The following is a 27108-nucleotide window of genomic DNA, read 5'->3' on the forward strand; positions in this document are numbered from 1 at the left end:
TCTCTAATCAAACAACCACCATCACCAATCTCATCACCTCACTCTCCCATCACCTTTGCCACATCTCATCATCCACTCAATTCTTTCAAAAACCCAAACACCTAATCTTTTACACAACCCATTCTTCTAAATCTAAACACCTTACCTTCTCAACCTACATAAAACTCAACCAAACATCTAACACCTTACAGCCCCATTCTCTCCATCTCCCATCACTTATCTCATCTCACCAAACACTCCACCCAAATGATTTGGATAAGATCCAAATCATTTGGATCAAAATACAACTCATTTCCCTCATTACACAACTACCGTCATTTCCACTCTAAATTTCTTATCCTTCACCTCTAAAACCTATGTCATTATCTATTTTTCCAACAATTCACCCCATAATACCCCTAAAGTATTCTCCCAACACCTATAAATACACCTCATCTTCTTTAAAAAATGATTACCAAGTCTCACAAAAAAAAGGAATTCAATTCAACTATACTCTTCTATCCACTTGTCTCTTATATTACCCTCTAAAAAAAGAATTTCACTCTCATATATCATTAAGGACCTAAGAATACATTGAAGAAGAAAAAGAAGAAAAGAAAGAGAAGAAAATGAGGAGCTTCAAGGTGGGTTCAACAAAACACCCCCTCTTTTTTTCTTCTCTATCCTCTACATCTCTCTCTTCTATTACCCCCTTTCTCTTTTTGTTTTGCTTTTAAAAGTCCTTTAAGATGTAATGCTCCCCTCCATTATCCCCAATAGATTGGACTTCGGTCCAATCGAAAGTATAAAAGGTTGTAATCCCTTTCAAAAATAAAACCAACTTTACCCTAAAACTGTTTTAAGGCATTTGGAAATTGAATCCTTCTCAACCCATGAGAATGGATCCATGACCTTAGCCCACATTTTTCAAACATGAATTATGTCCAAAGCTCATGTCTATTAGGATCATCTCCTTCAATAAGATGATCATATAATCGAGGCAAAAGCAAACCCTTATTTAGGATACAAATACACAACACGTGACACTTTATTTTTCGTTTCTTTTAATCAAAATGACCGAGTTCTTTGAGGTTATCGCCACTTGGCAAGGAGAAAATGGTGCCTAACACCTTCCTTTTTATCCAATCGAGCCACTTACCCCGATCTCAAGGTTGGATCGATACCTTATCTATCGAGAGTCACTAAATGTCAAAAATGATAATTTTTCAAAAATGTAAATCGAGTGACCATTCATACCCACTTACAATATGAATGGTGGAAACTCCAAACCTTAGTAGACGTGGCCATCGTAATTGCGAAACCACATATCTACAGTAGGTGAATAACCACTTTACATGGAGGAGTATATAGAGACTCGAAGTCACGACTTGGAAAAAAATCAAGTCGTACCTTACCATCCCAGCTAGCTACTATACATGGAGGGGCATATAGAGATTCGAAGTCACAACCTGAGGAGAAAATCCAGTCGTACCTTACCATCTCAGCTAACCCCTAGTATGTAAGACTACTATTAGTTTTTGTTGCACACGACTAAATTTTGTAATTAATTTTTCTTTGATGGATGTTCAGATACCTAGGCCCAACTAGTAGGGACGAGGCAAATGGCTTCTTAAAACTAGGGGGGAGCCAGGATTTTGCCCATGTAGGGGCAACCAAGAGTAGAAAAAAATTTGTAGAGGAAACTAACAGTGAAAAACAATTGTAAGGGCAATAGTGGTAAATTTATTTATCAACCGTTATTATGTATCGCAATTGCTCATTAATCCAGACTTTGAAAATTCTTGTGGGGCAGGTGCCCCCATTGTAAATTCGCGCCTACTTAGAATATCATATCTCGTCAAATCCCTCAGGTATGTGCAATACCCCACTAACTACACATTTATGACAAGACAACATAAGTCTCTATCGGTGGTCAATGAGGAGTTTGTACTCAAGACCTCTCGATTTTTTGAGTGAAGTCCTAACCATTAATGTGTTCATTTATTATTTTTCTTAATCATTTTATTAATTTACCAATCTCGATGTCCTTGTATTTTGTATGCACCATTTAATAATATTTTATATAAAAATAAAAAATTATTATTATAATATTATTTTTTTATAAAATAATCTCGGAGACTTCATCTTTTATCTATACTATTGGAACGAGAAGGGTTGGTATTTGATGACTGAATTTTTTAAATTATAAAAACATTTATGAATAAATATATTAAGGCATTTGAAATAATTTCTATAATAATATCTTTATCCTTTAAAATCCTCAAGACAACTAATAAAATGTTTAACAGAACCACAATTTTGAGGAGTTACTTCATCTTAAATACCTGCTAATAGCATCTGAACTTTTACTTTTTACACCAGAATTAAAAGAAAAAAAAAAAGGGTTAATCTTTGAATCATGCATTGGATATGTCAAAATTCTAGTTTCAGTACATTGTTCATTTTAATTCCTAAAAAATGTACATAATACACTGTTCACTTTTTATACATTACAAACTCGTAAGTTTGTCACATTTAACATCTACGAATTCATAAGTACATCACTTCTAAACGTACAAGTTTATAGATGTATTATAATGAACAGTGTTACTGCATGCATGTTTTCGTAAATAAAATGATCAGTGTATTGAAATCATAATTAGAACAAAAGTCATGCATGTTTTTGTAAATATCTATAAAATAAAATAAAAAAGATAATAATCAGTAAACTTTGGTGTGCCAATAGAAACTCTTTCTCTCTCTCAGTATCACTATCTCGCTTTCTCTCTCACTAAGACGTGGCTGGCACACAAGTGGTATATTAAGGTCTTTCATACTCTTGTAGTCACCACCATTGAAACTGATGACCTTTCATTTGAAATCCTTTAGATGGGCCCCACTACTACTACTACAATAGCATACTTAGTTGACTTCAAAGTTCAAACCAACTTTCCCTTACTCCAACGCCCTGGATAACGATCTTGTCCAATTAGTTGTAGAACTTAACATGAAAATAAGAGATTCTTGACCTGAAATCGCGTAAGGATCAGTTTTTTTTTTTTTTTTAACTAAAGAAAAGAAAATTGGGGGTTGGTAGTTGGCCATTATAAGACATTCAAAATAATAATAATAATAAGAGTCGTGATAATTGAACATAACCACGTGGGATAATCGAACATAGCCGTGTGGCATACTCAATAGACATTCCTGACGTGCTAGGCTCAGAAACTGTAAATCTGCTCTCCTCAAGGTACAAAATTGTATTTTTATGGGGAATCATAATTTTGTATCCCTATGAGATCAGATCTACAATTTTCAAACCCATCACGTCAGGGGTGTCGATTGAGTATGCCACGTGGGTAAGTCAGAGTATCACGATTCTAATAATAATGATTTAAACACACCCCTTGACCTTTCGCCTCTTTTAAACACTTATCCTCTTCCTTTTTTTCTTTTTCTTTTTTTGGGTAAAAGTCAATTTTTACCATCTCTTTTCATGGAATATATCTTAAATATCATTTTTATCTCTTCTTACATTTTTATTTTTTCAAGTAAATGAATAGTATTTTAGCGAATGAATGGTGTTCTAAAAAAACGGAACTCATTGGAGTGAAACATGGGTTAGAGTTTCTCTAAGAGACTAATGTAAAATAACCTAAATGCCTTTGTATTCAACCTCAAGTCACAAAACCACTTGATTTTTCCTTCGTTATATTTATCATCTTTAAACTATTAATCTCTAAGGTAAAGTATTTTTAATTTAATCACCACATCTTCAATCTATGATCTTTAAGACATTCTTTAAATAAAAAAATCATTGATTTTTTTATAAAAATTCCATCATTCTCCTTCTCCAAAAATCTTACCTTGCTAAACCCCAAAGGATTGGAGAGGTGGCCAAGATCACTCCTCAAGAAGTGGAGGTCTTGAATTCGAATCCCCTCTTCACGCATAAATAACCCAGTGGGTGTAGGGGGAGGGGATTGCACATGCCCCAAGGATTAGTTGAGTGCTCTAAGAGATATGGATACCTTGATCCAAAAAATAAAATAAAAAATCCTATTATATTCTTGAGATTTTATATTTTAAGATCAAAGGAAATAAAATGTTGAGGTTGAAGACAAAAGTAATAAAATCTTCCATCTTGAAGATTTTAAACATAGGATAACATTATTTTAAATTTATTTAATCTCCTCTTCAATGTCTTGTATAAATCCTTTATTTTATTACCAAAAATTTCATCAGTCTTCTACTTCTCAAAAACAAAAAAAAACATATGTACGAAAATTTTAACCTAAGGATGAAGATGTTTGGTTGCTAGAAAGAAAATCGGTTAGAAGTTAAAGATAAGGGTATTGAAGTCATTTATGTTAGGTCTCTGGCATAAAACCTAAGTAAAAGGGGCACACCATCAATTTGAAAACACGAGAGGGTGTCCATAATACTGACTAAAACGTTGATGGGCATATCTAAATCAACTAAAAGAAGTAAAAAAAAATTGGCATGGGTAACATTGAAAATTCAAGAAAGAAGTTGGTGGCACACAAAGTCTTACCCAGTAATTTGGAATGTCCAAAATGATAGGCTAAGTGGGGCCATCAGATGCTTTTATTTGTCTATCAAAACAAAGACTTTTCCTGTTTAGATGATAAAGATCATCATTCAATCAATCAAAGAAAGGGATGTAAATAACAATTTGGATTTATCTCTTTCTAAAATGTAAGGAAGAAGTATAGTCCATTGTGGAACCATGCATATTTCAAACATTCAACTAATTATTGGTCTACAAAAGAAAATTTGTAGGATAAATGATTGTTATCGTCCAATCGGATCGAATTTTGAATTGGAAGATTGAACATTGATTAGTCACTCACATAATCCAAATACTTGGACATTTGCGTTCATCGTTAGTCAACCAAGGTGTATAAATGTTATCCTCACGAAATAAATGATTTTTTTTAATATCATAGAATGATTATTTGATTATTGGCTAAGTAACCTTGGCTTGAACGGACTTAGACCCATAGCTCAGCTGGTTTGATACATTGCAAAACAACTTTGAGGTCATGGGTTCAAGTCCAACTTAGGGCTTGCAATGATCCAATCTGAGATATGCCCGACTTCCGAATAGATCAGATTCGGATGTAGCCCAATCCATTCCGAAAAAAATCCAATCTAAGCATATTTTAATTAACTAAATTAATTTGGAAGATGATGTTATCAAATTTTGATTAACATTTATTTTCTTCATTAATTAGAAAAAGTATTCTAGAGAAAAATTATTCTAGAGAAAAATAATGATTTCTAATATATAAACTTAGGGGTGTGCAAGTATTGCTTAAGTAATTATTATTCCTACTTTTTTTTTAACTAATAAAAAATGTGTAATGACTTTCTAACTCAATTCTGACACACTAACTCAAAAAACTCATCGACATGGCACGTGCAAAATCGTAGATTTTTTGCCTCGTGATACATGGAGCACATCCCCACAAACATATGCAGTTGTGTATCTAGAGGGAGAAAAAAACCTACGATTCTTGCACATGCCATGTCAATGAATTTTTGAGTTATTTTGTGAGGTTTGAGTTAAAAAATCAACACTCATTAAAAAATGTGTAATGATTTTCTAACTCAACTCTAACAAATTAACTCACTGACATGGCATGTGTAAGAATCGCATATTTTTCCCTCAGGAAACACAACTGCACATCCCGATAAACATGTGCAATTGTGTATCTTGAGGGAAAAAAATTTACAGTTCTTGCACATCCCATGTCTATGAGTTTTTTGAGTTATTATGTAGGTAGGGTTAGAAAATCAGCACTCTAAAAAATTAATATTAAATTTTAGGGTGTTTTAGAAACACCTCTTATAAAATTGGTGATATTATGTTTCCCCATGCAAAATGTAATATTAGATTACCCCCTTGACTGTAAGTCAACGTTGTTTAATTTTTTTTGATGATTTAACAATGAAATTTTAATTTAGTAATTTAAGTATTTAAAGCGCATTTTGAAAAACAATCAAAATTTCACTGTTAAATCATCAAGAAAATGCAATGTTAACTTAAGGTCAAAGGGGGTAAACCTAATCTTGCATTTTACAAGGGGGTGTTTATAAAAATACCCTGAAATTTTCAATATTGAAGTATTGAAATTTTCTAAAACGTTTATAATACTAAAAAAAAATAATCTATATTTAATATGGATGTCAACTGAGTGGAGACACCGGCATGTACTTGAGAATTTTCAAATTACTTGCTTACCATTTTATTAATCAAGTAGACTGACAGCAAATCTTTCATCATGGCATTTAATTTAATATATAATCCCACGTATACTCGATAATCATGTTATTAACATTATTATATAATAGTTTAACTCACATTATTGATTCCTTCAACATTTCTCAAATTGGAATATTTTTCAATCTTCTTTACTTGTAAATAAACAACTTTGAAGGAATCTGAGTTTGATTACTTGTAAATTGTTTTGATGGATATGAAGTCAATGCCCGCATTAGAACGTCACCATATAATATAAAGTTTCCTATGTCATGAGGTAATTTATTTCTCTTCTACTAGCAATGGAGGAATCCAAATGTGTCCAAGAACAAGCATGGGTTGTGGGGACTATAGCTTTCAATGTCTAATAAAATGACGAACCATTATGTGACATGTCGCCGTGACATGTAGTCTGTGTGACAAAATATTATGTGACACAAATTGGGGACCATTCTTCGTTCAACTTCATCTTCTCCACGGAACTTTATACAATCAATGTACGTAACCTGACTCATCCCAATAGTTTAGATCATTTTGAAACACTTTTTCTTAAAATGGAATTTATTGTGTTAAATTATTTTGCTAGGCTTTAATTATTTCTTCATATTATTTATACTAATATGGTGCATTTAGAAAAAAAAAAAATGGTATGTATTTAAATAGGATATTAATCGGACCACCAACAATGACACTTGTCCTCACGTTAAGTATCAAATAAAATCCCAACCATTGGATTTCATGCTTAGATTGTGACTACGTTTTTTTTCTTTAGTCAATGGAACCCGACCCCACATATATATAAAATTCCTAATCAAGAAAGTCATCAACATAATCATATGATTACGACCATTGATCCAACTTGGTAGACCAAGTAGCATATATCCCTTCCCTAGTACTAGATTGTGCAAATTAAATGTCTTTTTTTCCCATAATTTGAGGTATTGTAATAGTTTAATTTCTACTATAGATAATGGGAGTGGATTATTTCTTGGTGACTAATGATAAACTGATGCGGTTGATGTGGCATGTGTACAGACCATAGATTTTTTTCCTTGCCCGGAGAAAAAAAATCAATGGTCTGTGCACATGCCACGTTTGTTAATCATTTTGACGAATTTTTTTCAAAATTGCCTTATATCTCATGGTAATTCTAACAATCAGAAACTTATCCCTTTCAAATAACAAAATTTGGAGAAAATTATTTGAAATAAATAAATTTTTTGTTTTGCAAAATATATTAGCTCTCAAGCTCAAAGGTGTTAGGTTTTTCAAAAGTTAGAAAGTAGGGAGGATTCCAGTTGATGGGCCCTCCATTGACCTTCCTATGCCCTCCCTACGAGGCATTTGATGCCCTAATAAGTTAAAAATGATTTTTGAAGATTCAAAGACTTCAATATAAGATTCTAACAAAGAAGATCTTAAGTCGGTCGGCCGACCATTCCCACCTGCATTAAAAACAAATATTTTTTCAAAGGAGACCTTCTTACGAGTTTTTAATACTAATTAATGTTGCAAACTGTGTTTATCCATCAAACTATTGCTTTTTGAGACAGATAAAAACAAAGAAGGTAGGCAATCGTGTCTACAAACTAAGTTCATATGACAATAACAATAAAACCAAACTCATAATTATCCCAAAGATTTGTTGTCGATTAAACAAATCTCGCTCTTCTATTCCATTGTGTTCAAAGCCTAGTCATCTGAAATTGAGAATGAGATCATATGTTGTTTCTGATCTTTTGGATCTCCCAATGCTATTTTTAGGACTTTCAACTTAAAATATTTCTTTCTAAGTAAGACTTTAATCCTTAGGGCCACCAGCGGGGGTGCATCACTTACCTGGTGCATGTAATGTGCAGACGTTGCACGTGCCTAGGGGAGGGACCCATATGCCTTGGCTTCGGCCCTAACTCTTTCGATCCCCCTAGTTGGACGTAAGTTCAGACACCCCGTCATCAAAAATAAAAAAAGACTTTAATCAACTATACTTGAATATATATTCCAATATCATCTCAATTAACTTTCTTTTAGTTTATCATTTATTGGATTTATTCCCATAATTTTCAAGGGTAAATTGTCAAATAATTATAAAAGTTTTCGATATTTTCAAAATGTTGTTAATGTTGAAAAAGTCATCATGTAATGTTGACAATTTAATAATATTTTGTCAATATTACATGGTAATTGTGTCAACATTAGCAAAATTTTAAAAATATAAAAAAAATTTGTAATTATTTAAGAATTTACTCATTTTTGAAATGTTTTATTTAAATTTATCTTGCCTAATCTTTTCACTTTTCCATCTCTACATCGATCCCCACGTCTACAACACTCCATTTATTAACATGATGTTTCTTGGTTGTTTGATATCCAATTAGAAAGATACATAGAAATATAGAATAATTATTTATATTCTATTCAAGTCTATTGATAATACTTATTAATAATTTTATATAAAAATAATACAAACTTTCATTAGAAAGATAAATAAAATAAAATTATATTACTCTCGAATTTTTCATTGTTTGTGATAAAAATCCTACTTCTACGGTGTTATAAAAAATAAAATCTTATTATGATTTTATATATTGAAATAAAAATTTAATACAAGCCAAGGTTTCTAATTTTTAAGGAGAAAAGAGAACAAGGGAAGGCAACCCCAAGGGTGTGGGTCAGTGACAATTTCTAACCCAATAAGTGGTGAAAGTCTGTAGGTTGTGTGTTTGATACCTGGTATGAGTAATATTTCCTCGCGGTCACCTTCGAGGCCATTCCCTCACTTACCTGGTGCGTGTGATGTGCAAGCATTATAAGTGCTCGAGGGAGGGTCCCATATGCCTTGCTTCCGACCCAAGCTCATCCAGTCCCCTTAGTCGGACGTAAGTCCGGACACTCCTGTTATATATATATATATATATATATATATATATGGCGGTTCAAGGGACATATGTAAAAACATAAAATAAAAAAAAAAACAATGGTTTTTCAAAATATGGGTTAGAGGTTTTGGATTGAGCTGATTTTTTGCAAGGATGTGGTCACTATGATGATAAGATCATCCTCACAAAAAATCAGCTCAATCATAAATTTCTAAATCTATCAAAAGTGATTTACAAATTATTGACAAAAATTGACAAAAAATCAATGGTCCACATTCTAAATCACTTTTAATGGGGTTAGAAGTTTCATATTGGACTGATTTTTTTTTCGGATGATCTTCCCATCATAAAGATCATCCTCACAAAAAATCAGCTCAATCCAATATTTCTAACCCATATTTTGAAAATTTATTAATGTTACATTATTTTTACATATATTTTCTCATATGTCCTTTGAACCTGATACATATATATATAATTCAAAATACTTAAATGCTCATAATATTTATTATATAAAAAACTAATACATTCTTGTCTTTTTCACTAAAAGATAAAATTGAGAGGGGTATTATTGAAAATTCAATGTGATGAACAATGCTAACGTCCCCATGAGATTCTAGACGTTAGCATTCCCCATATATATATATATATAAAATAAAATAAAAGGAACAAGGGAAGAAAAGGAATTGACAAGGATCGATTGCATTGACTGCAATAAATTAACTTATGAGTAATGCTAAAATGAATTCTTACGATACTGCGTTGGACACTGAGCTGAGGTGAAGTTATGCTCAGAACCATGGATATTTTTCCTCGAGATACAAGTGAAAAGCATTTATGATTTTGAGCATACCTCCACATCAGCTCAGGGGGAAAACTTTATGTCCTAAACAATCAGTCTGGCATTGTTCAATACTTAATAATAGAATAATGATTTTCTGATGCCCCCCTCTGACATATGCCCCCATCATAGAATCGTAGATCATTTCCTCGGGATACATAGAATAATAAATATTTTTCTTGTGTATCCCGAGGCAAATGTTTACTATTCTGTGACGGGGGCGTAGAGGGGATATGTCAAGGGGGGGCATCAGATTATCACCACTTAATAATCAGGGGCGAATTTAGAGTGGGGGCTGTGGGGGCACTTACCCCCACAACAATTTTCAAAATCTATGAATTAATGAGCTATTGTAACGGATTTTTGCAGTGGATAAAAAGATAGGCATGAGTGACTATTGCCCCCATGATATGATTTTTTTTTTTTTTTTTTTTTGAATCTTAGTTGTGCCCACAACTATATTTTTTCACTCGTAGTTGTCCCTACAAAAAAAAAAATTCTACTCTTGGTTGCCCTCACATGGGCAAAATCCTGGCTCCGCCCTGTTAATAATATTATAACTTCAAAAGAAGATTATTAAAAAATTCTTCTTAAATTACACAATTAACTTAAACAATTATTTTAATAAATCTTGTAACATATATAATAAAAAAATGACAGACAATGATAAACCTAAAAAGGTTTGTATTGGTGATATAACTTATAAACAACCGATCAAAAAATAATAATAACTTATAAAACAAACACAAGATACGTGGTGGGTGAATGTGTTTACACAGTCATGTCCACGTGTTTGTTCAAACTTCATATTTTAAAGACCTGTCAAACACGTGACGTATATTCAAACCGATTTTAGTTTCAGTTTCTTCTTGTTTTTCCTCGTTATCATACGAAAGAAACATATAAACTTGTTCAAGTGGAGACTTATTGCTTTTTATATTTGGTTAATCAATTAGACTGCCACTTAATATCCATGGACATTAAGATTACATTATACCATTATTAAAGGGTGATTAATTAATTAGAGTGGTGATTAGATTTCATACTTATAATATTAAAGCTTTGGAGTCTTAAAAGTCTTTAACCATCCAAAGCCACATTTTCTATTATAGAAAGTCTGTTTATATCTGTTTTCACTATTTCAATCCACTTTTTTTAAAGTCTAATGTGATAGCTAACTTGTGAGTCTTTTGCCACGACTTGGATCAAAACCCACCTTCCTTCACCTACAAATTGCCAACCACTAACCCACTTTTCTAAAAATAGTTTTTTTTTTTTTTTTTTTTAAATGTTCCTTTAAGCTTTATCTCACTTTGACCACACCTTCAATTTGTATACTCCTTCTATCTAGATTGTTATGGGCCTTGAAAAATCCGAAGAGAAATAAGAAGACTAAGCGCCTCTTATGTTGTGTTTGGATTAACAAAAATGAAGAGAGGAGAAGAGAAAATAAATGAGTTTCTTTTTTCTTTTTTCTTTTTTTTAAGATTAAGAGGGGGATAGGCACACCCCTAACCAAAGAAAAAGGAATTACAATCTGCAAAGGCAAACCCACTAACATCCTTACATATGATATTCTTGAGGTCACTAGACAATGCTATGGGCTCTATAGAAACTCTGCCTAACATTGTAAGCCAAGACGCTAGATACTCAACTGCTTGATTACATTTGCTATAACAAAAGTAAAAGGAGCTTCTTTTCAAATGAGTAGCTTTTAAATGAATTTCAAAATGAACTTGTCATATAACGTAGTTCTTCCCCCTACATAGTTTCACTAACCCCATTGATGCAATCTATAGTCACTTTGGAATCAATTTGGACCTTAAGCAAAGAAATGAGTCTCTCTCCATTTCTCTTGTTTGGGTTGTTAAGTGGGAGAGAAGAGAAGAGAAAAACAGTGTGCCTTTTAAAATATTTTATAATTTCAACTTTGCCCCTAGGTCTCCTTTAGGACAACTTTAAATTCCAAAGTTGTCCCAAATTTTCTTGTGAATCCAAACATGGTGGAGAGAAACTGAGTTTCTCTTCTCTTTACTTAATGGGTTTCTCTTCTCTCCACTTCTCTCAACCCAAACATAGTGTTAATAGCTGTCATCGTAAATTAACAGGGACCCTACTCTGCTCGAGTAGGTCAACACTTGTAGCTTCCTTCATAGAGTGCCAGTTCTCCACTCCCATACTTACTCCCCTTGAGACCTTGTACCTGTCATCCTAGCGATACCCATTGAGGGTACTGGTATGGACCCTCTCACCAATTGCTTCCAAAGCAAATCCAAACTAGAAGGAACCCATCATTTGCATAGCAGTCAACCAGTCACGGCATGTCTCCATAGCAACCCCCATCATTCTGATAATCACCATAACAGTTTCCTTTTTAGGTGGCCACCACCCTCACTGAACCTAGACCAAACTTTTAAGTAGTCAGCTCTCCCTAACAATATATCTTCTCCACTATAACCACCCCTTCTGTTTCATGAGTAACGTTCCGCACCATAACCATAGCTGCATCATCTCCCCATCTTGGACTTTTTCCATGTTCACCGAGATGACTTGACCAAGTATATCCAATCTGATCTACACAACATGAAGAAATTCATACCAAAAAAACAATATGGGGGCAACCGTAAAAGGATAATAGCTAGAGACTTCAACCAACTTAATGAACTGGAAATGATTATAAATTATATCAAGCGTTTGAGAAGAATGTATCATATGAGAATCACAATTTACATGACTGTACATGGGATGATACTTGTATCAACCAAAGATTGACATGCATTACAATTGTACAAGTTCAAACTATTCGGGTAGAAAGGGTAACCGAGCAACACCAGTACCTCCACCACCAGTTAAGGAATTAGAACCCAAGGTTGGTTCCGTCTGTCTTCTTAAACTTGATCCGGAATATTTAACAGAAGTCTTCTTGTTTAACCTTAAAGGAAGAATCTGCAACCTAGGGTTCAAATCAGTGCCTGACTTCTCTGCCGCAAGTTGATAACTCTCCACAAGCTCCAGCTGTCTAGCAATAATCTCCGAGCGCCTTGGAAGAAGTTCTACTGGCTCTCCTCCAGGAATCACAATGTATTCAATCGCAAGTCGAACCTCCTAATGGAAAGTGACATGTTCAGATATAAGCTCAACTGCTTCAATATGAGTTCAAGAGCTAAAAAAACCAGTCTATCGTTCAGCAATGCAAACAGATTCGAATAATAAAATCATCTTTACAAGTTTGGTAGGATTTACATCAAGATTGAGTTCAATAGTAAAACAAGTGATCCCAAAATTGAAGGAAAAAAAAAACAAAACCTGTCTTGCAGTCTAGTAGTTAGAATATTAGTTTCTATCTCATTAAGGTTCCAATTTCTGAGATCACTACCATTCGATAGGGTAGACTTTTTACCGGCTTTCAACTCAAAGATTTACCAAAAAGGGTAGTTGTTCTGAGTGTGTATCAAGTGAGTTGAAAATACTTAATATGGAAATTCAAATGGTTATTCTGAGGCATAATGGAGAGAACACACTTTTGAATAGTTGATGACAACTTGCAAAATACAGTAGCATCTGGTATAAAAGGAAATAGAGTAAATCAAACCCTAAAACTACTTTCCACCAAGTTTGAAAAAAAAAACCTAATAATTATTTATTATGACTACCTTATTGCGACACAAAATTAAGATGAAAAAAAAATGAAAGATAAGGAATAGGATTTCCACCTCCAAGGCATCAATCTCCTCCAATGAAGGTTTCCTTTTTGGTGCATCATCTTCGATTTCAATGTCTGTTGTAGAGTGGTTGACCGAGCGATTCAACGAAGAACCAATCGATTCCATCCCAAGAATCATACGAACCGCTTTGACCATTTGGGCCATGGTATTTGACTGCAGTTAGAAAAATAGAAGCAATCAGAACGTGTATATTTCTAGTAGTTAACAAGAAAGTAGCAGAGTACCTTGATAACAAATAGTGGCAACTGATGGAATTTAGCAACGCTACGGATCCAGGGATTCTGCCTCAGTTCAGAACTTGATGCTAGAATTGCATCTGCTGTTCCAATGTCATCGGTGACATCTACGTCTTCCTCCAGCCCCATTACTTGTGCTACTTGTAGCATATCAGCTTCTAGTACCTAAAACATAGTCATTTGATTAGATATGTCAATGAGTTTAAAGCTCTATACTCCAGATAGATTTATTAATTATTACTAGAAGGTGGCATGTGCAAATGCACATGTATCAAAAGGGCTTCTTTGTAATTAAAATATTGATTGAAGAGTTTTGTAATTTTGAAAAATAAGCAACGTGATTCTAGAGTCATGGATTAGACTTTTCTGGGTTTTTGACTAATATGACCCTGATTATATTAAATTTAAATATAAAAGTTGGGACATTTATGACCACTCAAATTTTGGTGTCGAACCACTTCCACTCTGCCTTCTCTCATTATTTTTTTTTTTTTTAAGTATGAAGATTTTATAAATATTGGGAAAGATAAGAGGTTACAAAGGAGGCTGAGATCGCCCCCAAATAAGACCTATGCACGGACTTAAGCTGCAACTTATCAAAGCCAGTATTTCTATGTTCCTTCAGAAAATAGATAAACAACAAGACTGACAAAAGAAAACTACAATAGTTTACCTTATAAGTGTACACACACACAGGTGAATTTCTCTTGCTGATAGATCGACCAGTGTTCCAATTCTTGGTATGTGTGGCAGGAAACTCTACAACATCTTCAATAGGTTCTATTTTTTTTTTATAAGTTTCAATAGGTTCTATTTCAGTGTAACAGTTTTCATTATTAGTGATCTCTGACTCTACTAGATGCTTCACAGGTTCCGGTGTAGAAGTCACAAGATCATTAGCTTTGGCTTCCATGCGACGGACTTCAAATAAAGAACACTTCCCTATTTTCAGAAAGAAGTTCTGGTCAATATGAATTACTGGTCGAAACCTTCAATATTAAACAAGTACAATTAAACAGTCTTTCTAAGAAATTAAGGGATGTACAAATTGCAAAATAGGGGTCCATAATACCTGCAAGAATAGCATCTACCGTTGCCTCTAATCTGTGATGGACACGGCATTCAGTCCTAGATATCATTTCGATGGCACATGTAAATGTAGGAGGCCCTTTTCTCTCAAGAATTGTTTTCTGCACTTTCCTTTTCCTTGCTTCATCATCACCAAGTGTAACACTCTGTGTGCATATATGAATATGAATAGATAGTCCAAAAAAGTTAGTTTATAAATGCTAATATTTCCCCCCATAATTATCCAAGTAAATGGTTCCAAATTTTTCCTACAATAAGGAAAAATGTAACTTAGGTTAAGAATCAAGATTTGATCAATCATGTCCTATTTTATATTACACTTTCACTGGAAAAAAATAAAAAATAAAAACTGACAGAAAGAAAACTGAGAAGATAATGATTTTTTTTATTACAAATGGTGGTTTTTTAGAAAGATAATGTAAGCAGGGATAGATTAACAGTGAGCTTCAAGAATTTGAGCAATCTGTGTCGCAAGAAATGCTTATTATTCATTTCAACCCTTTAAACGGGACGCCTAGCTATAGAGTTAAAATTTAAATTAGAAATGTATTGCCAGGAGAAGATAATGATCAATCCCATTTTATTGCTTAACTGCAAATAGCTAGCCAAGTGACTCAATTCTAGGAGCAGATTTGAATAACTCATGTAATGCTGATCTTATGAAATCCTGATAGTGAGCCAAGTGATTCACCTGATTCTTATAATTAGCTAGGTCAAACATGTGTCACCATAACATTAGAAATATGGGAGATAAGAGCATGTAACACTATATATGTAATAATACAATAGAGAAACTTGAGGTAGGCAATTTTTGAGGATGACAGATTCAAAAGCCAACACCAATTTTCAAGCTATATTGGTTAATAACATAAACTAAATGTTTTTAATATCTTACGATCTCTAAAATTACAAATACTTAAACCAACAAACAGGTTCCATATTCAGTTCTTGGTCAATCGATGGGCCAGACTAGCCAACAACATGTACAAGACTACATAAAAAAATTAAAAATAAAAATTGACTTTTTGTGCAGATAAGTAATGCACCACGTACAAAAAACTTCATACTCGGTGAGAATATATTCAGACAAGCAATATGTTAAGGCAGAACATATGTAAGACTACATAAAAAAATTAAAAATAAAAATTGAATTTTTGTGCAGATAAGTAATGCACTACCTACAAAAAACTTCATACTCGGCAAGAATATATTCAGACAAGCAATACATTAAGGCAGAACATATGTAAGGAAACACTGTGAAAAGTATGGATGTTGCTTTGCACCTCTATGCCACCGACAAGAATCTGTAGAGAAGGATTCTTTATTATATTGTCAATTGTCATCCCATGTGCTGTCCCAACCAGTTGAACACCTCTTTGAGCAATTGTACTAGCTGCTAATGCTTCAAGTTCTGTTCCAATTTCATCAATTATAATTGTTTCTGGCATGTGATTTTCAACAGCTTCAATCATAACCTGCATATAGATTAAAAAGGCTCAAATGGAAATAAAACAACAGAAAAGCCTTGTCCCAAATATTTGTGGTCGGAAAAGGCTCAAATAGCAATAAAGAAGACAAATATCATAGAAATATAAATAGTTGAAGCCTCTCCATAATGTGAATAACAGGGTTGAGTACAAGACTCACGCTATGCTGCATATTAACATTTGGAACTTGCATTCTCCTTGCACGACCTATTCCTGAATGAGGGACATCCCCATCTCCTCCAATCTCATTTGAAGTATCTATAATGACAACGCGTTTCAAGTGTTCATCTGCCAACATTCTAGCTATTTCTCTGCAGGAACAAAGATTTGTCAAATTTACTAAGACTACCAATGTGGTCTATGAAAGTAGATGTGTAAACTTTAGGTCCTTTGGATGAGTAAGAAATATGGGGGAAATGACTAATTAGCAGGAAAGAAAGGAAAATATGAACATATGAGTATCATAAACAACTAACCGAAATCATAAACATATTTACAAGGATACCGGAACTCATGAAAAGCAAAGAAAGAATTGATGAGACGAGCATAATACTCGCTTGGTGAGCACACATATATACTTCTTCTATAACAATAGACATGCGATGAAGGTTTATACCTGATTAAGGTTGTTTTCCCGACTCCAGGGGGTCCTATAACCAAGATAGAACCTCCCCCCTCAATCAAATCACGTATCATCTCTGCACTTCCAGATACAGCCCGACCAACTCGACAAGTGAGTCCAATTATTTGCATTTTACGGTTTCGGATAGCACTTATACGGTGTAGGGAATGATCAATACCAGAACGATTGTCGTCAGAAAATTCACCAACCTGTAGAAAGCAACTAGCTTTCATATTAAAATTTATTGGGTCGCTATCTTTTAGCAACTTTTCCAATCCAAAATTATATGAAATACCTTTATCATGACTTAAGAATTCAATATTCATGTCTTCCACTACGCTCCAATATCTAAATCTTGATTTTGACTCCATAATGAACTAGTTCCACATTAAAAAACTATCAAGTCTCCATCTTTCTACAACTCCTCCCATCCAAACAAATATAAAATGCCCTTTTTTAAGTTTAAAAATTCGACAATTTTGACTTCCACTAAATACAGGAATTTTGAATTGAGATCAACCATCTTTATATAAAAATTAATTGGGTTTCAAACTTTCGACAGATCTACTAATCCAAACAGTAAACAAATTTACATTTCATAGAAACCAAAACAAAATTCAGATTCCAATCAGATCAAATTACCTTTGATATCGCATGCCTTAGATCTTCAAGCTTCACGGTTTCTTCAGAAATCACCAAATCTCCCGACGGAAACCTCGCAAGAGGCTTCCTTCCCAAATCCATAACTACCTCAATCAGATCCCCAATCTCTTTGTGTCGTAATATCTCCTTTCGCATCCTCAAAGGAACCAATTCTAGAAACAAGTCCAATTCTGAAACTTCATCCAACCTCAATGGATTCATCAACTGCGAAGACGTCGATACAACCCCATTTCCAGTACAAAATCGATCGGCAGGCCTTCGAATCGAAGCTAAAGATCGAATTGGAGACGAAGAAGACGACACGGAAGAAACAATTCCCTTTCGCCCACGACATGATCGACGAAATGACGAAGAGACCGAAGAGAGGAAATTAGAGGTCTGGAAGTAAGCAAAGGTGGGAATTGGGATTTCGTTGAGGGAGGAACATAGATCGAGAAGGACGAATTGTGAACTAAAAGCTCTCATCTTTGTTGATTGATGATTCACGATTGAAGAGAAGGAGAAGCTTTTGTTCTGTAAAATGGGAAAGAAGATTCGATGGAATCTCCTTTGTAAGAAGGGAACAAACAGTTATTGACCGTTAATCTCTTTATACACCACAATGAGATTGCACTCTCTCCACACATGAAGTTTGTTGCGTATAGTTCAAAATTGCATTATTATAAAAAAGAATCTTGTATCTATGGGGAAGTATGAGATGGTCCCTGTTGTATTTTACTTAAAATATCTCAATTCTGGACCATTTATTCTATGAGCCCTTATTGAATAATTCCCTTATAAATAGCCTTTATTTTTTTTAAATGACATAAAAATACATGAACCCGAGCCCAAGACCGGATGCCAGAGCACGAGGTTGGAACACTAAACCTTTCTAGTCCTGAATCACAAATAGCAAGCCAGAATCCAAGTAGGCATTCAAATTTACAATCGCCAAACAGACAAAAAGTGACACGTATTATGAATATGCAAAGTAGTAATCCCGAAGAGTGACATCATAATACGTGCGCAATTAGAAGACGTGATATAATTAGGGAAACAAGTATTTGTGCCAAGACTATTGAAAAATCCATAAATAACATTCCTTCAACATAAAGGAAGGTACAAAGCCTCGAATCTTCCAAATTTTCTTTTGATTCAATCATCAAAGAGTCGTGCTAGAGTGACATTTGCACACTGAACATCCATATTAGCAATGTGTGAAATGACGTCAATTTTAATGTCACTTCAGCATTTTTTATCATCAAAATTTCGTAGGGAAACCCCAAGTTGCGCCTTTCAAATTTGGGAAATTACTGGAACCTATTTTGGAATTTTATTTTTTAAAATGCCCCCAAATCTTTAAGCAATAACTTAAGTGTAATGATTTTGTAACTCAACTTGATATGGTCACTCAAAAATTCAACAGACATACCTTATAAGGACCGTAGATTTTTTCCCTCAGAATACACAACTGCACATGTTTTATAGGGATGTGCAATTGTGAATCTGATCCACGTCAATGAGTTTTTTAAGTTATCTTGTCAAATTGAATTACAAAATCAGCACTCATAATTTAATAATCTAATGGGAACGAATCGAAGGACATGAAAAAATATATGTAAAAACTATGTAACATTAATAAATTTTCAAAATATGGGTTAGAAGTTTCAGATTGAGCTGATTTTTTGTGAGGATGATCTCTATGATGAGAAGATCATCCAGGAAAAAAAGCAATCAAATCTAAAACTTATAACCCCATTAAAAGTGTTTAGAACGTGGACCGTTATTTTTTTGCCAATAATTTGTAAATCACTTTGGATGGATTTAGAAGTTTCAGATTAAGCTGATATTTTGTAAGGATGATCTTCTCATCATAATGACCATCCTCGCAAAAAATCAGCTCAATTCAAAACCTCTAACCCATATTTTGAAAAATCATTGTTTTTACATATGTCGCATGAACCGCCCCCTAATCTAATAAGTTAACTTTTTTTATCCAAATGCCTCCTCACAATTTTTAAGTATCCAAAGTATTGTCTCACACCTTTTTAACATGACATAAAATATGATCCATGATTGTGATTACTTTGGGCGATTTGTGACTATGAATGATGAACAAAAATTGATATTATATACTTTTCAATCTATTCTGACGATTTTTTATTATAAATGACGAACAAAGAACGGCATTTTCATAAATAAATTATAAATTGAGTTAGAGATTTAGAGGTAACTTTTAATTTGCTATGAATGTCCTTCCACTCTATACTACTATTAAAGCATGCAAAACACACAAAACAAAACCCAAAACATCAACCACATTAGAAATTACTCCTTTAATTGACAATTATGATGAGCTACACCTAAATCTTATACACCAGGGGAAAGTTTTGGGGAAATTCTTGGAAAAACAATTTTCTAGAAATTATTCAATAAGAAAACATCATCCTCCATAAAAACAAAATACATAAGAAAACGTATACTTGGAACAAATATTTTCATTGGTATTGTTTGGGGAAATCCTTGGAATGGAAATCACCCTACAAAAATAGGCGTATGCCGCTTATAACAGCGAGCGCACGGTATTCTTTAGTAAAAGGCGAAAGAATAGTTCGCTCTGTGCTCACTGCACGGCTGCGTGATTTTTCACTTTCGATTGAGGACGTATTATATAGGTCTTTGTGATTTAAATTACAATCTTTCAGACGATGTGGGACTATCTTTTTACCCTTTAAATTTGAGCGCTCACCTCACCTTTCAATTGGTGGTTAACCCAATCTAAAAGTTAATAGAAATTTTGGTCCAGTTCGTTATTGGGCTTTTACATATAATCCATGCCCATGCCCATTAAAATTCTACTCTCTCACTAACATGGAAGTCTAAGGATTGTTTCAAGTTGGTTCCCAATTACAAAGGCAAGTTACTACCATAGTAACAATGTTCGGATTCGGTAATTATTCAGTGGGCTTCGAATTTGGTTAATTCGGATAAACTTAGAAAATTTTCAAAAATTATACAAAATTTTATTTTTGGGTTTCTTTCCAAAACCCATCTTCTTCTACCTCTCTAGAAATCCTATCTTCTTCTTCTTGATGTTTAAACAATGAAGAAAAAAAAATTTTGAAGGTGGAGGTTAAAAATGTTACACATATTCCATGATTAATCGAGGAATCCTTGATTAATTTGTCAATTCATTGATTTAATCAGCTAAACCCTAATTCGGAGAATTTTACAAATTTTTTGACAAAAAAAATCAGAGAATTTTATGACTAAGGCTACTACAACAACAATAAAAGCCTTATCCCAATGATGTGAGATTTTCACTCTCCAAATCCAATACGTATAAAAAATAAAAATAAAAACAATGCATATTCTATTAATCGTTATATATGGCCTTTACCTAATCATATTTAAAATTAGGGAAGGGGCACATGTATTGTACGTAAAGGCTCATGAAAACCATGGGCTATTGTCATTGTAGTTTTTTGTTTTTAAGAAATATTTTTAGATAAAAAAATTATTTTATTTTTATTTTTATTTTTATTTTTATTTTTATTTTTATAAATATATTTTTTTTGAATTCATTAATTGATCTATCATAAAGTATTTTATTACTTTAAAAATATTTATGTAACGTGAACTTAGGTCAACAAAACTCACCTTTTCTCATGTAGGGCAGATAGGTTTATAGACAAAGCTTTAACGGACTACTCAAGAGTTGTAAGACTCTCGCGCTCACCAAAAATCCATGTGATTTAATCCTTAATCAAGAGTTTTGCACTTATTACTCAGTTCCACCTTTTTAAGAATTGTCGTGGAATAGGTGAATTTGAATCTTATGGGTAAAAAAAATTATTTATTTATTGACATTTGATTTGAACCCAAACCACATGCAACATATCAACTAGGTTAGTGTTAGAGTGACTATCCAAGACATTCCGTTTCGCATCACACTGATGAAGTGGAGGTGTGGATAGAACCGTAGATGATTTTCACTCATATTTTGAGAAAAAAACATCTATGATTCCATGCACACATCCACTTCAACGGAGCGTCTTGGCGCAATCACTTCATCATTTTCCTATCAATTAACTTCACGTAGAGCTAGTTAAACATGGACCTTTCTAACTTCAACCCATGATTGAAGCTCTCCATCCAACATACGATCAAGATGAAAAGAAATGCACAACTATTCTAGAGATTAACACTAACCTTCTAGGAATTAATACAAATTGTCCAGAGGAAAAAAGAAAATTTTCTAGTCCCAAACCAAAATTCCTAGAAATTAGTATTTACATTTTAAGGTTAATACAATTTTTCTTGGGATGAATGGTTTTTTTTTTTTTTTTTTTGAATCGTGATAATATGACGCCTCCATTTGCCTCGGGATACACAAGAAAAAGATTTATAATTATACACATCCTGAGGCAAATGATCTACAGTTTTGTGACGGGGCATCCGAAAATCATTAGTTTTTTTTTGTTTTAAAAAAAAATAATAAATAAGACATCATAAATCAGAAAGTTCTACAAATTGGCATTGTTCCCATAATTACAAATTATTCAACATGAGAACACCTTTAGACATTATATGTACACCATAGCAAGAGCCAGGGAGCGACACATGTTCTATGAAGACCCAAGCTCTCAACGTGTCTTCGTTCTAAGGTGGCATGTTTGCATGGTAGCCACGTTAATCTCCCTATTCATTAAAAAAAAAACCTTCAAAATTACTATATTACCCTTCTCTTTTATCCAATTTCCCACTCCAAATTCCAAAGATTACTTAGAAGCTACAACGTAAAACCCTTAAACGCCCCCCCATGACTAGTCAAAAGACTATAACACCCATTCCCCGATGTATTATGAGTAGGCATGTACATATGGGTAGAATCGATTCGACTCGAATCGAATTTTTTGGATTCGAGTCGGGTATCACTAGAATTGGAATTGAATCAATATACTTCGAGTTCAGGTTTTCATCAATATATAATACCCAAAATCAAATCGAACGATAATTGCAGGTTTAACTTCGAGTTCGATTTGGGTTAGGATTCGAATAATTCGAAATTGACTATAATATTTTTAAAGAAAAAAAGATTTTAAGTGGGATTTAAAAGACTTGTGCTTATTAAGATGTGGTAAACACAACTCCTCTTACCAATTAGCCAGATTAGTATTTGTGTTAATCTAATAAAAATAAACTTATCATTATTTATCATTCGTAGTTCGGTTCGGGTCAGTTCTCAGAGGCAATACCCAGAACTGAATCGAAATATTTCGGTTCGATTCCGGGTCGGGTTATGGGTAATTTGTACATCCCTAAATTACTGAGGTTATCATTGTCATTTCATTAGATACGAGCTCTGAGGACAAATTGGTACTTTTACACATTAGAAAGAGGTACTAATACTACTAGTATGAGTGCTTCACTTCGACGAACTCTTGCACAGAGGAAGAAACGAAGTAAGGATGAGAATTCTAACTTCAACCGTGGGTGTTACGGTCCTAACCTGCGCACTCATGGTCTCTGCTGTTTTTCACAAAACTCTAGAAGACCCAAAAATACACCAAATCACAGAAGAAGATCAAATCAATAGAAATTTGGCGGGAAATTGGGCTTTGGGTACCGAGAAAAACTTCCAGATCTTCATGAAGAAGTACGGTAAGGAGTACTCTAGCAGAGAGGAGTACCTACACCGTATGGGTATATTTGCGAAGAACTTGATGAGAGCTGCAGAACACCAGGTGTTGGATCCAACTGCGGTTCATGGGGTTACGCCTTTCTTCGATCTATCTGAAGAGGAGTTTGAAAGGTTGTTTACGGGATTGAGAAGTGGTGGATCCCCTTTGAACGAAATTTCTTCGACTGCACCATTGATGGACGTTGAAGGTTTGCCTTCGAGTTTTGATTGGAGAGAGAAAGGAGCCGTTACTGACGTTAAGTTGCAGGTGAAGTTCTTTTTTTCTTTCCCTTTTAATTTTAATTTTTTTTTTTTGCTAAATTGCGCGGAGGGTTTAATTGCAATAAGGGCTGCGTTCTACTTTGATGTTTGTGAAGAACTCCTTGAATTTATATAAAATTTACAATTACCCCCTGAATGAAATTGGAAAATTATATTTATTGCCTTCCACAATGTCCAACAAATGACTGAGATGGAAACATATTCCATCGAGATTCTCTAGGAACCTATATTTCACTAAAAACCTCGTTTTGAGAGATTCTATTGCCACACCAAATTTTACTAAGAGCACTCCATGATGCGTGCGGCGCTCTTGCCGATGGGGGCAACAGAAGCTCTCTTCTTTTTTTTTTTTTTTTAATAATTGGATTAATATTATTAAATAAAGTTGCTATTGCCACACCAATCTTTACTGATACCACACCAAATGTGCAAGTTTTTGGTGATTTATATAGGAATTAGTGTGGCAATGGTAGCTCTCTTAGAAAAAAAAATATATACTCAATTTTATAGCCATGTGTTCTCTAGAGTCTAGACTAGTAGACTGTGATGATGTGGTGGCTTGTGGAGCCTGGTACTACTAGTCAACAAGGAGGTATTGTAAATCATTTACACGTAAAAATTTGTGTTTTTGTACGTGATTTGTGTTTTCTTTTTTATTCGTTTCTTGTTTCGATTGTTCCTATTTTTCTTCAACAAATGACACCTTAGCTAAACACTGCTATGAAGAAGACTTCAAAGTAAAAAAAAATAGATATCTATAACAATATAAAAAGTTGTTAAACAAATTTGAAGAATTTACTGTATTGAAGATTTTGTAAATTTTTCATATCAGAAGTTATTTTTTATTATCCCTAAATAATGTCTTTAACATGAGAAGGTTGATTGAGATAATGAAAACAGATATAAAGTATAAACACATTTCCAATGACGATGCAGTTCTGGAAAAAATTGAATGGAGGAATAGGATTCGTTTAGTTGATCCAATCTTTGGGACAAGGCTTTGTTGATGACAGAGAATAAGATGATGAATTTGTGTCAATTCAAATTAACATTTACGATATTTTTGCAGGGCACATGTGGGTCTTGTTGGGCATTTAGCACCACAGGAACTATTGAGGGAGCCAACTTTATAGCTACAGGAAAGCTTCTCAAGCTTAGTGAGCAACAACTTGTCGATTGCGATCACATGGTTTGCTTGTTTTTCTCCAATTCATATACTAGGAATTAATTTTGGTGGGAAATTATAAACAATGTGTTTGAGAATATGTTCATTCAAGGCCCTTTTGCTAAACTTTTCAATAGTATTAGATTCACTCTTGTTGTGAGATGTCTAGTATTCTTATTGAGCTTTAACTTCAAGAGGTAAGGCAGTATCAAAAGGAACCTTTCCCAATGCATAGTTGGCTCAGCTCGAAGGGCCAAGGCCTAGAGCAAGAGGGAAAGGTCCTAAGTCAGGCTACTCGATTGGGCCCATGCGGGGGTGTGGGGGCAGCAACCCCAAGGATAATTTTTTAGGTATATATTGTATTTTCGAGTAGGTTTCTTCTTTTTTTTTGCTCTGTGAGGTTCCTCGCGGCCGTATACAGAGAGTTTGTAATCTTTATCGTTAATAGTGCATTTTTCTCCTCCTCCTCCTCCTTGGAAGTAGGCAATTTGCCTAACCACATAAATCTTGTGTGTTCATTCATACTTGTTTAATTGATATTTCTTTAATTGTTTAATTGATATTTCTTTCATACTTGAAAAGTGTGATGCAGCGGAGAAGGATTCGTGTGACAACGGATGCAGCGGTGGCCTCATGACGAACGCATACAAGTATCTAATTGAAGCCGGAGGTTTAGTGGACGAGGAATCATACCCTTATAAGGGAAAGGCTGGCCATTGCAAGTTCAAACCAGATAATATAGCTGTCAAAGTTGTCAATTTCACTAATATCCCTCTTGATGAGAATCAAATTGCCGCAAACTTAGTCCACCGCGGCCCTCTTGCAGGTATATATTATGTCGATATATAATGTAAAGTCTAGCGCTCTTTAATTAGAATGACAAATGGTTAATTGATCGTCTTTGAATTGTAGTGGGATTGAACGCGGTGTTCATGCAAACGTACATTGGGGGTGTGTCGTGTCCACTAATCTGTGGCAAAAGGTGGGTAAACCATGGCGTGCTACTTGTTGGGTACGGCGAGAAGGGTTTCTCCATTCTCAGGCTTGGGAACAAACCTTATTGGATCATAAAGAACTCATGGGGCAACAATTGGGGAGAAAATGGGTACTATCGCTTATGTCGAGGATATGCGATGTGTGGAATGAATACTATGGTTTCTGCAGTGGCAACTGCAACCTCTTTAGGCTCTTAGCTGTGTATGTTTAATAAACTCAAAAAGGCGTATAGCTTCTGCTGTTTAATTTCCCATAAATGTTGTATCCTTTTAGGTTTACTTTGTGGAGTAAAGACTGTATATTTAGTTACTAAAAGTTTGTAGTTAATTTCTATGCAAAGTAGATTGTTAAAACTTGAAAGGATGGCAATGCACATAAACCTACCCAATTCCTCGAAATATATATATATATATATATATGGGGGGCGTTCAAGGGCCAACTTTTTAGCAAACTTTTTGGCAAAACATTTTTCAAAACATGAGTTAGAGGTTTTGGAATGGGTTGATTTTTGGTGAGGATAATCTTTACAGTGAGTAGATCATCCTCACCAAAAATCAGACCATTCCAAAACTTCTAACCCATGTTTACAAGCTGAAAAATCGTGGACCGTCCATTTTTTGTAAACTGTTTTTGATGGGGTTAGAAGTTTTGGAATGGGCTGATTTTTGGTGATGATGATCTCCTCACCGTAGAGATCATCCTCACCAAAAATCAGCTCATTCCAAAACCTCTAACTCATGTTTTGAAAAATGTTTTGCCAAAAAGTTTGCTAAAAAGTTTGCCATTGATCGCTACCCTATATATATATATATATATATATATATAGGGTCCCGTTCGCCACCCTTAGTTTTACCACACACTTTAACAAACGCATTTTGTCTTACATGGGTTAGAAGTTTCGGAATGAGCTGATTTTTGGTGAGGATGATCTCTATGGTGAGGAGATCATCCTCACCAAAAATCAGCTCATTCCAAAACTTCTAACCCCATCAAAATTGATTTACAAAAAATGGACGGTCCACGATTTTTCAACGTGTAAACATGGGGCTAAACATTTCGGAATGGGCTGATTTTTGGGGAGGATGATCTTCTAATCATAGAGATCATCCTCACCAAAAATCAGCCCATTCCAAAACTTCTAACCCATGTAGGACAAAAAACATTTGTTAAAGTGTGTGGTAAAACTTAGGGTGCTG

General features: G+C 34.1%; 2 protein-coding genes and 1 non-coding gene across 3 annotated transcripts; 1 reads left to right on the forward strand and 2 right to left on the reverse strand.

Moving 5' to 3' along the window:
* Window positions 1-12641: 12641 nt before the first annotated feature.
* Window positions 12642-18438, reverse strand: SPD1 (P-loop containing nucleoside triphosphate hydrolases superfamily protein). Its single transcript, XM_086445212.1, has 9 exons — window positions 17787-18438; window positions 17139-17353; window positions 16683-16833; window positions 16319-16510; window positions 15019-15181; window positions 14620-14888; window positions 13935-14111; window positions 13699-13863; window positions 12642-13090 (listed from the first exon to the last, which is right to left on the reverse strand). The coding sequence occupies exons 1-9, from the start codon at window positions 18270-18272 to the stop codon at window positions 12785-12787; spliced, it is 2124 nt and encodes a 707-aa protein (XP_086301338.1). The 5' UTR covers window positions 18273-18438; the 3' UTR covers window positions 12642-12784.
* Window positions 18439-20303: 1865 nt separating this feature from the next.
* LOC147399744 (U5 spliceosomal RNA) lies at window positions 20304-20422 on the reverse strand. The gene has a single exon (XR_015179547.1). It is a non-coding gene; the product is annotated as a U5 spliceosomal RNA (small nuclear RNA).
* Window positions 20423-23229: 2807 nt separating this feature from the next.
* On the forward strand, window positions 23230-26227 carry LOC147399745 (Papain family cysteine protease). Its single transcript, XM_086445213.1, has 4 exons — window positions 23230-23737; window positions 24821-24940; window positions 25499-25742; window positions 25829-26227. The coding sequence occupies exons 1-4, from the start codon at window positions 23258-23260 to the stop codon at window positions 26107-26109; spliced, it is 1125 nt and encodes a 374-aa protein (XP_086301339.1). The 5' UTR covers window positions 23230-23257; the 3' UTR covers window positions 26110-26227.
* Window positions 26228-27108: the final 881 nt, after the last annotated feature.

The sequence above is a fragment of the Akebia trifoliata genome, chromosome 6 (assembly GCF_017979445.1).
Source record: "Akebia trifoliata isolate Shusen 1 chromosome 6, ASM1797944v1, whole genome shotgun sequence".
NCBI lineage: Eukaryota > Viridiplantae > Streptophyta > Magnoliopsida > Ranunculales > Lardizabalaceae > Akebia > Akebia trifoliata.

What these genes read in the sequence shown, in the direction of transcription:
- SPD1 (XM_086445212.1), bottom strand. Translation starts at nt 18,272, where the DNA reads ATGAGAGCTTTTAGTTCACAATTCGTCCTTCTCGATCTATGTTCCTCC. An exon ending in TGTGTGTGTACACTTATAAG is followed by an intron (nt 14,112 to 14,619) that starts GTAAACTATTGT and finishes ACTATGTTTTAG; the next exon opens with GTACTAGAAGCTGATATGCT. An exon ending in TGCCACTATTTGTTATCAAG is followed by an intron (nt 13,864 to 13,934) that starts GTACTCTGCTAC and finishes TTCTAACTGCAG; the next exon opens with TCAAATACCATGGCCCAAAT.
- LOC147399745 (XM_086445213.1), top strand. Translation starts at nt 23,258, where the DNA reads ATGAGAATTCTAACTTCAACCGTGGGTGTTACGGTCCTAACCTGCGCA. An exon ending in TTACTGACGTTAAGTTGCAG is followed by an intron (nt 23,738 to 24,820) that starts GTGAAGTTCTTT and finishes ATATTTTTGCAG; the next exon opens with GGCACATGTGGGTCTTGTTG. An exon ending in TTGTCGATTGCGATCACATG is followed by an intron (nt 24,941 to 25,498) that starts GTTTGCTTGTTT and finishes ATACTTGAAAAG; the next exon opens with TGTGATGCAGCGGAGAAGGA.